This window comes from Amblyomma maculatum, chromosome 4, assembly GCF_055883805.1.
Source record: "Amblyomma maculatum isolate TAMU_Amacu chromosome 4, ASM5588380v1, whole genome shotgun sequence".
NCBI lineage: Eukaryota > Metazoa > Arthropoda > Arachnida > Ixodida > Ixodidae > Amblyomma > Amblyomma maculatum.
In genome coordinates this window covers 201,371,151-201,383,348 of record NC_139347.1, presented here as the reverse complement: position 1 = coordinate 201,383,348, position 12,198 = coordinate 201,371,151, and the positions used below count along the sequence as shown (strand labels likewise).

The following is a 12,198-nucleotide window of genomic DNA, read 5'->3' as shown; positions in this document are numbered from 1 at the left end:
AAATTCTTTTCTGCCTTTTGCTCCAACTTGTGCATGAGAAGAATGATCCTGCTTAATACAGCTGAGGCAAAATCAGTATTAGTGGCAATCTAGCTTCCGTTTATTAGTTTACAGACCAACACCATGTTTACAAAGTGGGCACTCACAGGTGCAGTAGCAGACTAGGGGAGCATCCATAGGAATACTTGGAGGCAAAAGTTTTCAAAGCAGTTTCCTAATTTTACATTGTATCTATGATGTCATCTCTTGATGGACAGCAATAACCATCAACATCCTAGAACAGATTACGAAAGCATGGAGCATCCCCTCAGAGCCGCAGCTTTTCTGAAACACCACAAAATGCACGGGCGTACAAGTTGAGAATGCAACCCAATGCATGTAAGCAGAACTTACCACAATATTTTTCTCGCTCCACAGAGTGCCCCTGAAGGTGAACACTCATTAAACATTGGCTAATGCTTAGAAGACAAGTTTGACAAAGTATGCTATGTCATTTTTCGAAGTTAGTCTATGTTTTAAATGCCATGATGGATGTGAACTGTGAAGCTGTAGGCACGCCGAAAAGGACCGCTATCCGAGGGGTGTTTTCCCTAATTGTATAAGTTTCTCACGCAGTCTGACATGCGGCCACATGCAATAAATATCCTTACCAATACACTCATTGAAACTACATAGCCTAGATAGCATAATGCATTAGGAATGCAGCTTTCAAATGCCGCGACAAGCGAACGAAAAAGAACCACACATGTAGCAGACGAAACCCATGGCCGCATACGGCGACCATGAGCGCTACCTGTGTATAAATATGGCAATGGTCATCTGTCACTGAGCAGAGTTCATTTATTGTTCATCAAGCTGTTTGAAGACCATCTTCAAAGTAAACCTTTGCATCATTTGAACGTCAGCACTTGCTAGGGAATATACCAGGCACAACAGTACATTAGACTAATCAAGAAACGTGCAGTTCGGAGAAGTGCTCAGTGGATAGCGAGCCTTTTGGGGGCCGAGTTCCACTTGTTTATCCAGGTGTTTGAAAAATAGATTGCCTTCGAAATGACATAGCATGCATTTTCACACATTTCTTTAAACCACTCGCCAGCTTTTAATGCCTGACCGCCCCCACTGGCGTTCTGTAAAACGAGAAAAATATTTTCGTAAGTTTTGCTTACACATGATTCTCCCTGATGTGCTGCCAACTCCTACCATCATATGTTTCGCACAGGGCCGGATTAAGGAAAATAGGGACACTGGGCTAAAGCGCATGTCAGGCCCACCCCTCCCCTTGTCTGTCGTTCCCCAATTCCATACTACACGTTTACAATTATTCTATCTACGTGAAACTAAAAAGGACGAGATGTATTCATTGCGATGAGTGCGAGAGTGATGTGTTAATTTGGCAGCACACACAACACAATTAAGTGCAGCCATTTAACAATCAGACAAGGAGGTAACACATAAAGGACTAGTCCGGGATTCGACTCTGACACGTCCTGTTTTCCTCTCTAAAGTGGCAGAAAAAAGAACCGATGGAACTACTTGGAAGGGCGATAGGCATGGTGGCAGTGGAAAAAGATTTTCTTCCTTATCTCATCTGTTGTTTTACTTACATTTTTAAGACGAAAGCCTTTCTAGGCTCATGGAACAAAATGCTGTGCGCGAGAGTTGTGCGGGAGATCTGTCATATTCCACAAGATGCATTCTTGTCTAGCATTCCTGCCATCTGCAATCCCACACTTGAACGCGCGCCAAGGAACGCAACGCGACAGGAGTGATGGTGTACTGTCCAAACATTTGCCGAAGAAAGTGTGACAGATACTGCGTCTTTCCTTTCCTGTAAACAAATTAATTATATGTAGTACTGCAGCAAACGCCGATAAGAGGCAAACGATGAGAAGCAAATGATAGGAGAGGATGAGTTGCTTTCGTCATTCTCCTCTTCAGAGACATCTAAGAGGCCCTCTAATTTTTCGATGTTGTCCATCGCCACAGGACAGAGAGATTGACAGGAAATCATTAACAACTTCTTCGTTCTTATAAGCAAGTGCAGATCACCTCACATGAAAGGGAGCTCTGAGAATGGCGGGGAATTCGTCTTTTTGCAGCTCAACAAGGTCTCCCCAATTGCTGAAAAATTAAGTCTGATTGAGTGGGGGCCCCATCTTGTTCCGTTTTTTTTTTTTTCTTTTCATACCTATCCCTCGTAAGTTCTCTTATTTGCGGTCCCATATACGAAGCAGGTTAGAATAAATTTAGATTTTAGAATTTAACCTCGGAGTCGAGGCCCTGGGTTACAGCCTCCTTAGCCCCCACATTAATTCAGCGCTGGATTCGCGGTTTTAAAAATACCCTCGTTTTAAAATGATGTTTGAACTACACCATAGGTGCACTTTGAAATTATAAAACTGCTTTGAAAGCTTTTGTTTCCATGCATTTCTATTGGCACTAAGTCTACTTTTTACAATCCACTCAGCCTGGCTAAGTGACAGCAGTGCCACCACATGGTTTACATCACAAATTGACATTCGTCTTTACACGTTTTGATGTCCCAAAGCAACTCAGGCTATCAGGGACACCATAGTAGAGGTCTCCGGAAATGTAGACCGCCTGAGGTAATGTGTACTGACTCTACACAGTGCATGGGGCACCTAGCTTCTTGGCTATATAAGAAAGCGGCTGCTGAAGCCAGGTTCGAATCCGTATCCTTGGGATCAGTGATTGAACATACTGAGTTACCATGGCAGGGTTCGTGAAAATCTAGGTCCAACTATATAGTACTATACCATAACTACAGTGTATTATTCTATAAAACACTGCATACCATACGATACTGTTTATTTTAGTACACTATTTGGGCAGTGTGACGTTGATGCTCTCAAAGCTAGCCGCAGCATAACATCATAATCACTCATTAAATGAGACGCAAAACAGAAGGAGATCCGACCTGCACACTTTGTTACGATGAGCAATATGTGCTGTGCTATGCAGTCGCACAGTCAGACTATTCAATGTAGCGCATTAGGGTTAATTGGAGAGGAAGCATCAGGGCCACTTTAAAGGTACACCACGGACAACTTTGCTCAATTTTTGCGGTCAGAAAAACCGATGCTTGCCACAAAAGGTGAATTTGCTGAAAACTGAATTTAAGAATAAAACATTTCTTTTCCACTAATCAATTCAAAATTGCAAAGTAATGAGAGTGGCCTTTTGGTCCTTAAAACGTGGCAATCAATTGATAAAAGCAAATCCAATTTTTTATAAACCCTTTTATTTGTATCAGTAATTTTTCTAGAAATTTATAGGAGCATAATAGGTACATCACCATTTTGGGGAAAATGAAGATGGCGAGAAGACAACAGAGGGACTTCCTTTTGACGACACAAAGCGCTTGCTAGCAGGAAGTTCGGGAGTTGTCTGTAGTTTCTTCAATCCCTGCAATGAAACACACATGAGCCGCAGCATTACACAGTGCATTACAATTAGGCAAGGTAGGTCAAGCTACTCACGAACCTCTTTCTTGGCCCCATAGCTTTCTAAGATGTCATCCTCTGCATCATAGCCATGGCTGAAAAAGTTTGAAAGTGCTTAGTTATGGCATTTGGCCTGAAGTTATTTGCATGTGATGGCAAGTGTGAGAAGCAAATAGGGCACAGCAAGAGATGAGTGTATGCACTTGAAAGCAAAAAGGTCCTCCCATTTCCTCACTGTTCTGAGCTACGTATATACCATTGCTAAAATTCTATTTTGTTTATTTAAAGACAGCTCTAATGAGAGTTCACTCTTTACACTGTATTTTACTTCTGAAATGCCATTATGAGCAACAAATAATAATCGCAGCATTATCAATCAAGGCACGAATGGTCTTCAAAACAGCAAGCAGCACCTCTTCCTTTTGGCTTCAGTGTACTGGGCTATGGTCTGGTGAAAACAAGTTCCGGAAAGTCAGCCTTTTGATATTTCATGTTGCGGTATAAAGAGCTAATGCTACGAAAAAAAGAAAAAGATGCAGTTTTCCATTCTCACAATCTTCTGTTGTTTTTTTTTTGAAAATCTGACCAGTTAGTGCTGAAATAAATAACCATGTTTAAAGACAAACTTTGGATGCACAGGCAGTCTGCGCTATGTGATGGAGTGCGCATACAAAACCATGGCATTAGTTCATCAAATTATAATCATGAACAATTCACCAGCATTGCCTGCCTCTCCAAGTGAAACAAGAGACCAATATTCATGCATTACTTTCTCTTTGAACTACTTGTGATTTAAAAGAGAGCATCGTGTTGCAAACATAACGCCAAAACACCTGTCAGAAATTGTGCTTCCTTCCAACTCTTCACAAGCTGCTGTGACCATACCTGCTTCCTTGCATGCCAAACGTGACCCAGAATGGCAACGCTATCAAGTACAGGTAGCTTGAAGTTGGGCTAGAAGAGTTCAAGGCCCATTCTTTGAATGGCGTGTGCTCATTTACACACACATTTGTGTTTGTTTTGCTAATTTATCTACCATAGTAATATTCATCTGACGCAAACGGCCACAAGGCCGGAATGCCACTTTTCCATAGCAACCACTAGGGGCCGAATAAACTCCATCTGAAGCTGCCAGCACGAGAGCAATGAGCGCGTTTTCCGCAAGCCCGTGCGTAAGGCGTTCGCCCATTAGTCCCAAGAAGCGGCTCGATATTATTCTCCTTGCGTGTATAATTATCACACAGTTTCACTACACTCAAATGTTTAACTAGTTTCGAAGGGGCGCCCAATCACATACTTGCTTGTGTTCGCAGTAAATATCCTTGGTGCAGACCTCTTCGAAACTGGTGTCTTAGAAGAGGGCTTCGAGCTGTCTTTGACCAGTACCTAATGTGCGGTGAAAACAAAACGAAGGATTGTACAGAACAGCCAATATGGTTTAACTATGGGAGAAATAAGGACGTCAAACATTAACTCATACCTCCTGCTCCATTTGCTCCAACAGAGGCACAGTCATATCACCGGCGTGGATGCCTTTTTTAATGCTGAAAGCAATCCATGACGACGCGATTGTCTCTGGGGCAGATTGGTATACTAAGCAGAACTCGCTCACTGCAAAGGCAAAGTGTATAAAATAAACAAACTGCGTAATAAGAAACTCAACCGCTCGCGGGGTAAAAATTTTGCGACGCCTCAACAAAGGCCACGATGCCGTGCACTCACTTTTCGACAGACAGCTTGGAGAGATTTCCTCCACTCCAAAGACTCCCAGTTCATCAAGAAACACTTCCTTGTGATCTTTTGAAAAACCATCTCGATCACCTGAGTCCAAGAGATCTTCAACAAAGCCGCCGGACATTCTGCAAACCCGAACTCACTGCACAGCCCGAAAGCCCGCCGAAAAACGAAACCGATCGTGCTTTCCCGCGAATAATGTCGTTGGTTGTTGACAATCGCTGTAGTGGCTGTAGTCGCTGGCTGAGATCAGTATCTTTTCCGTCTTCAAAGCGTTCAAAGCCGTAAAAAACGCTTTCGGTGGACTACTTCCGAAGTAAATGCACATAATATATATTATTAATCATATACATAATTACATGATAATTACAAAGGTTACATAAAACTTTCCTCTTTCCAGTCGACGTGTCCGAAACTTCCTTGAGTGGTGTTTTGATCGGACCATGATCGGACTGTGGTTGGTTCTGGTTTTCGCTGTCGTACACACATCCACGAACGCATGTGTTAACGGTATTATTAGCCATGTCACCGCTGCTGAGTGACGTGCTGTCGCTGAATAAGCCTTTAACCTACCAGCTGATACAAGCGTTAAGCTCCAACGAATTGTGGAGAAGTCTGCGATCAGTTGTTCCGGAATCTTACCTCAGCGCTACTTTCTCGCCAGCGTCGCCCGACGACCTCGTCCTTGCTTTGCAGAGCAGTTTTGTGTCAGTTGCTGACCTTATCAGGTGGCTAGAACTCGTCAACGCGTTCGACGCGTTACTACTTCTCAAACCTGATGAGCCTGTCGTCATTCAGGAGCATCCGCAGCCGCGACTCGTGTTGGAAGCTCGCGCCAACACGGTACTCCGGCTGACGTGCCGCGCTTCGTCTTTTCCTCCGCCAAATTATCAGTGGTTCCTCGACGGCCAACCGCTGAGCAGCAAGTATTCAGTTTGCAGAGGTCCTGCTCTTGAGATCCACCACTTGACTTCTGCACATTCGGGAAGCTACTCGTGTCGCGCCTGGAACATTCGAGGCTCGGAAGCATTCTCTAAACCTTGTAAAGTAATCGTGAAGTCTCCGGCTGCCAGTGACAGTGCTAAAGAGCTAGCCCCACTCTCCGCGACAGATAAGGTGGCCCTGCTCATCAGCAACTCGAATTATCCGCACGACGAAACACTGCCTCTAACCGAAAATGACGCAGAGAGCTTGGGCAAAGCACTTGCAGCGCTCAATTTTCGCATTATTGCGTTCAAGAACCTGCGTAAAAAAGGTATTCTATACGCCTTGAACGTCTTCCGTCAGTTTCTGAAAGGTGGCTCGTACAGCGTGTTCTACTACGCGGGGCACGGATTTAAAGAAGCAGGTCGGGACTATATTCAACCAGTCGACTGCGATGACACCGCTGCTGCGGACGAGTGCGTCTGTTTCCATGAGATTGTGGAAGAGATAAGGGCTGCACCATGTAGCCTCAACCTCATCATGCTGGATGCGTGTAGAGACACCAGAGATCAATCAAATTCGCCTATAGCAGTGCCGTCACGCCCCGACGGAAACAAAGTGCAGCATGTTCGGAGGAGCACGATTGTCGTCTACGCAACGTCGCCTAGCACCTCTGCTGTTGAAGTGGCCGGTCATCATAACGGTCTCTTTATGGAGCACCTGAGCAAGCATGTCGGGAAGTCTTCCAGCGTTCACGAGGTGATTCTCCAAAGCTTGAAAGATTTTGAAAGGCACAAGTACGCCAGCATGCAGGTACCGGTGGTCAAGTATGACATTCCAGGAGACCACTCTCTCAGCGATCCCATTTTGGACAGCAAAGTATATGACCAAAACAGTGAGCTCTGGCTGTTCATCAGCAGTCTGCCACCCAATGAGGAATTTCCAGTTGGTGACACAGAGCACACTTTGCACATTGAATATTCATGCGAGAAAGGAGTGTTTTGCAACAGCATGGTAGTAGTTGCATCCATTTTGCCTTGCATGCCAAACATTCATGTAGATTTGCAAGCACTAGGTTTTTGTGCTGACAGTGTGTTACATCACTCAAGCTCCGTCTTGGTCGTGAGGGACCTACAGAATGTGACATCGCCTGTGCACTTGAGAGTTGTTCTGAGAGATCTCAACTCACCGAGAACCCTGTACCATAAGAACATTGAGTGTGGCTGGCCTTTGATTGCTGCTTGGAATTTACGCAACAAAGACTCTTATGTTGGCTGAATATTCTGAAGTGTATTTTGTACTGATTTACCTTTGTCATCTTTGCAGATACTTATAGTTAATGAGGGTACATATGTTGATGAATCCTCTTGGTAAATCACTGCCTTGTATGTGCTGAATGTTCCGCACGAATGTGGCGTTCAGTAATAGTGTTTATTTTTACTACATTAGCAGCATATATATCAATATGATAGAGTGGAGTCGAGCTGTCAGGTTCGCATAAAGCAGGCTGCGACGCGATACAAGTTGACTTGCATGCAGGGAGAAGGTTGACTTGCATTACCCGAGTGTGCATGTAAACGCCACAAGTGCACGAAAAAACTACACGGACACAGAGAGAAATATAAATGGACATAACAAGCGCTCACTTCAACTTCTTCTGACTCCAGGAAGAGAACAACATACAAAATTTGGTGTCAGAAGTTGCAGTGAGTGCTCATTGTGTCCATTTATGTTTCTCTCTTTGTCCGTGTTTTTTGTGCTCTTGTAAGTGATGTATTCGCACCAATTCTCCCAAATATCTTCTTTGCATGTGAACGCACTTCAGTCAGAGTTGGGTTAGCGGAGGGGCAGTTCTGGATGTATTGATGCTCTGCAATCTTGGATGCCGCCTTTTCATGCTTGCTTCACTGCTGGACACTTGTCATTGGTGCACTTTTGCAAGCCTTGGCTCAACTGAGGTAGAGTTCATGTAGGTGTACAGCTGAGTAGGGCTGACCTTGCTCTGCCCGATGTCTTCTTCATTTATCCCCTTCTGCAGTGTTTATGCAAATATGGCTGTTTTAAAGTTGTGGTTGGTTAGCTTTTTCAAAGTAAATAAAACTGCAATGCTTGCTGCGGTATTAAGGACCATAGGAGCAAATTTTTGTGGCTGGGGTCCATGGTAGCAATCCATGATGTAATTTAACTGCGGAGACCTTGCTGGCTCTAATTTGGTATCCCCCCATAAGAGAGGGGTTCATCATTACTTCCACATTCCTCTTGCTAAAAGCTACACCTTTCATTAGGACCATCATAATTTCACACATCAAATTTTATTTTGCAGAGAGCATGAAGATGCCACTCAAACATACAGTATTAAAGCTTTAGTAGTAAGTGCTACCTCAGCAGGAATTTTAAGTTCTAATTAGTGGTTTACTGAGGAGTAGCATTGTTTTCCGCTTGAGTAATGCAAGTTTCAATGTGTGCCTTACCCTTTTTACACTGAAATGGCCATGTTTCAGTCTTGGTGTTTACCAGTACTGTTGCTCTTTGCACATGCAAAAGCAAAGATTTTTGATGCAGTGCCATTTCATTAATCTTGCTGTTTTACGTGACTAACGTTAATGTAAACTCAGTAGCTGCATTGGCGCTTTGATATACTATGAACATAATTTATTTGAGCTGGAAACTCACCAATAACTGCATACTAAGAGCAACAGAATGCCAATGCTGTAGCAGTGTAGAGGCATGTGACTGCACCGCTGCAGCAGCTGGCTGTACAGCAGTATATTCAACTGCTCAGTTGGCATAGTTTCTGGGTCAAAGTTTCTTACCTGTCCTGTAAACAAAAACACTATTGAGCAGGGCGTGCTTTCCCATTAGTGGTTCTGCAGATCATGGTGCTCTGCAAAGCAATGTATCTGTGTTTAGCCCAGTTTTGTGGAGTTGAAATTTTGATATCCTGCAAATTGATTGTTGCAGCATTTTGACAGCACGATGCCTTCAGGTAATAGAAGCTGCAACTGGGATTTGGAAGAACTGCTTTGTCGGTTAACAAAACAACATATTCAAAGAATTCATCTTTTTACACACAATCATTCATACCTAGAACCATGAGTGACTTGAATAACCTATCATCAGATATTGCTAACATGATCCACGCAGAAATATTGCACAAAATGCTGCATACTCACATCAGAATGTGACGTCCCTATACACCACTGATTTATGTTTCATAGAGTTAATAATCCTTCTTTTATGCTCCGTCGAATACCACTACCCTCTTTCAGATCTTTTTGTATTCTTAATCTGCACTGGAAGCATTTTTTGCGTTGCTTTTTAATCATCATCATCATCAGCCTGATTATACCCACTGCAGGGCGAAGGCCTCTCCCATATTTCTCCACTTAACCCGGTTCTGTGCTAGCTGCATCCACTTGACTCCCGCGAACTTCTTAACCTCATCCACCCACCTAACTTTCTGCCGCCCTCTGCTACGCTTTCCTTCTCTTGGAATCCAATTTGTTACCCTAAGCGACCATCGGTTATCCTCTCTTCGCACTAGATGTCCTGCCCATCTCCATTTCTTCTTCTTAATTTCCACCAGAATGTCGGTAACTTGAGTTATTTCTCTGACCTACTCTGCACGCTTCCTATCTCCTAATGTTACCCCTACCATTTTTCGTTCCATAGCCCTCTGGGTTGTCCTCAACTTAAGTAGAACTCTCTTGGTTAGCCTCCACGTTTCAGCCCCATAGGTGAGTACAGGCAAGATGCAACTGTTGTATACTTTCCTTTTGAGCGATACCGGTAAGCTGCTAGTCATAATCTGCGAGTGCTTGCCAAATGCGCTTCATCCCAATCTTATTCTTCTTACTATTTCCTTTTCATGGTCCGGATCTGCGGTTACTACCTGTCCTAAGTAGACATAATCGCCTACTACTTCCAGTACTTCGCTACCTAATGTAAACTGCTGTACCTTCCCGAGGCTGTTGAACATTACCTTAGTCTTGTGCATATTGATTTTCAAGCCTACCTTTCTACTTTTCCTGTCTAGGTCATCAATCATTATTTGCAGTTCATCCCCCGAGTTGCTTAGCAAGGCAATGTCATCAGCAAATCGCAGATTACTGATCTTAACGCTTTTTAATACTTAATCTCAGCTGTTTGAATTTTTTCGCTTTTCCATTTGTGCTCTATTGTTATTGTACAGTACTTCAAAAATGGTTTTTGTATTCTTTGTTTCTGTCTTTCCGGCTCTTTTGATTTTAAACTAAATATTATCAAAGTGCTTCATGTGTCCTTCCTGTGTAATACAGAGGGCCTTTAGGGTATTTGAATAAATAAATAAATATATGGAATAAAGTATGTTTTGGACCAAGTGTGACATTTTCAAGAGGTCTAAGAAAAGGACCTCTCAAGTGGTCCTTTGTGTACTAAACATGCAAATATTTTATGCATATGTGTTCTTATAACCAGATTGTAATGTTTCCTCTCGCGTAATATATGCCCATACATATTATGAACTATACGACACCATTGCTGCAGCCTCAGAACACATGGAAGATGCGTTTTTTGGTGGTGAGTTCTGTGGATGTTTTCTGCCTGATGTAGTACTCTTGTATGCCCTGAATATACATCCTCAGGTACCCAAGCGACCTTCATTGCATGTTTTCAGGATGTAGAATGGCCATTCGGAGTAGAGTTTGTGAATAATGATTTGCTTAATTCTGCTATTCATTCACGAGAGCTTCAAAACAGGTTTCACTTTTATATGTGCTGAATCTGGAAAAAAGGAACTGGAAGAAACACACGTATATCCGAGTTTTTCAAATATCGAATTAACGAGGTTTTACTCTAATTCAATCTTTGAAAAACTCGGATATACATATGATTCGAACTATAGGAGCGCAGTCCCGGCCGACGCCCATGCAAGTCTGTGCCGTCGGACGCTCGTTATTTCAGCCTTGGGCGGGCTCACACCGGCTAATTCGGAGGGATGCCATGTCAAGGTATTACCCGCGAATGCAACTCCAGGCGTGCGTGCTAAATGCGGCGCCGGCACAACAGCGATGTAAGTCCCCAATACCAGCATATATAATTTCAGTTTCGCCCCGCCGGGGTGGTGCAGTGGTTACGGCGCACGACTACTGTTCCCAAGGACGCGGGATCGAATCCCGTCCTCGGCGGCCGCTTTTCGATGGAGGCGAAAAGCAAGGCGCCCGTGTGCTGTGTGATGTCAGTGCACGTTAAAGAACCCCAGGTGGTCGAAATTTCAGGAGTCTTTGGGCATAGCCTCCTCTATTTTAGAGGAGGCTATGCTTTGGGACGTTAAACCGTTAAGCCCCACCATCCAATCATATCCAGTTTCAGTTTCGTTTCTCTTAAATTTCATAGAGCTAATACAAATTTGCGCCAGGGTCCTGCCGCTGCCATTGGGAGCGTGCATCGGCCAACCACGCTGTCGAAGCCACTGCAGTTGTTGTTGTTGTTTTTGTAGTTTATTTATTGTATGTACAAAAGGAAAGAAAAGATGTTTGCCAGCCCCGGTATCTGCTATCTTATAGGGGGTATTCACTGAGGCCTCAAGAGGCAGTTAAACAATATATACGTTCCGTCGAATTTCGGTCAGAAGTTACTAGTATAATCAACACCATAGCTGCCGAACAAATCGGAGCGATGCAGAAACAGCTCATACAAGCCCAGGCACAGCTCATACAATCCATGACCGAGAGGATAGAAGCCACGATCAACACACGCTTGGACAAACATGAAGCCGGCATCAACAAGCTTTTCGAACTTGTACCCCATCAGGAATTGCCTCGCAAGCAGCGCGTAGTTCAACCCGAAGCCTGCTCTCATTCAGCGTCTGCAGCTCAGCAACACGGCACACAACAATAGCACGCGAAAACGTCGGCAGCGACGCCAATTCACTACGCAAACAGAAACAATAACTTGGCAATGGAACTGCCGCAGCATACGCAGAAAACAAGCGCAACTAGCAGCATATATCGCAAAGTCCCCTAATCCCCCGCATGTCATCGCTCTGCAAGAGACGGAAACAAATCGCATTCATATCCGTGGTTATCGGACA

General features: G+C 43.9%; 2 protein-coding genes across 2 annotated transcripts in view; one reads left to right on the top strand and one right to left on the bottom strand.

Moving 5' to 3' along the window:
• Window positions 1-5,445, bottom strand: part of PolA2 (DNA polymerase alpha subunit B) — a 70,980-nt gene extending 65,535 nt beyond the window's left edge. The window contains exons 1-5 of the mRNA XM_084602917.1: window positions 5,190-5,445; window positions 4,948-5,078; window positions 4,765-4,853; window positions 3,508-3,562; window positions 3,320-3,429 (exon numbers count right to left, since the gene is read on the bottom strand). Coding sequence (XP_084459043.1) covers window positions 3,320-3,429; window positions 3,508-3,562; window positions 4,765-4,853; window positions 4,948-5,078; window positions 5,190-5,325 — 521 coding nt within the window. The 5' untranslated portion in view covers window positions 5,326-5,445. The remainder of the gene's footprint in view (window positions 1-3,319; window positions 3,430-3,507; window positions 3,563-4,764; window positions 4,854-4,947; window positions 5,079-5,189) is intronic.
• A 169-nt stretch (window positions 5,446-5,614) lies between these two features.
• Window positions 5,615-10,643, top strand: LOC146193993 (mucosa-associated lymphoid tissue lymphoma translocation protein 1 homolog). The gene has a single exon (XM_084602918.1). It carries the CDS (start codon window positions 5,724-5,726, stop codon window positions 7,401-7,403), a length of 1,680 nt encoding a protein of 559 aa, XP_084459044.1. The 5' UTR covers window positions 5,615-5,723; the 3' UTR covers window positions 7,404-10,643.
• Window positions 10,644-12,198: the final 1,555 nt, after the last annotated feature.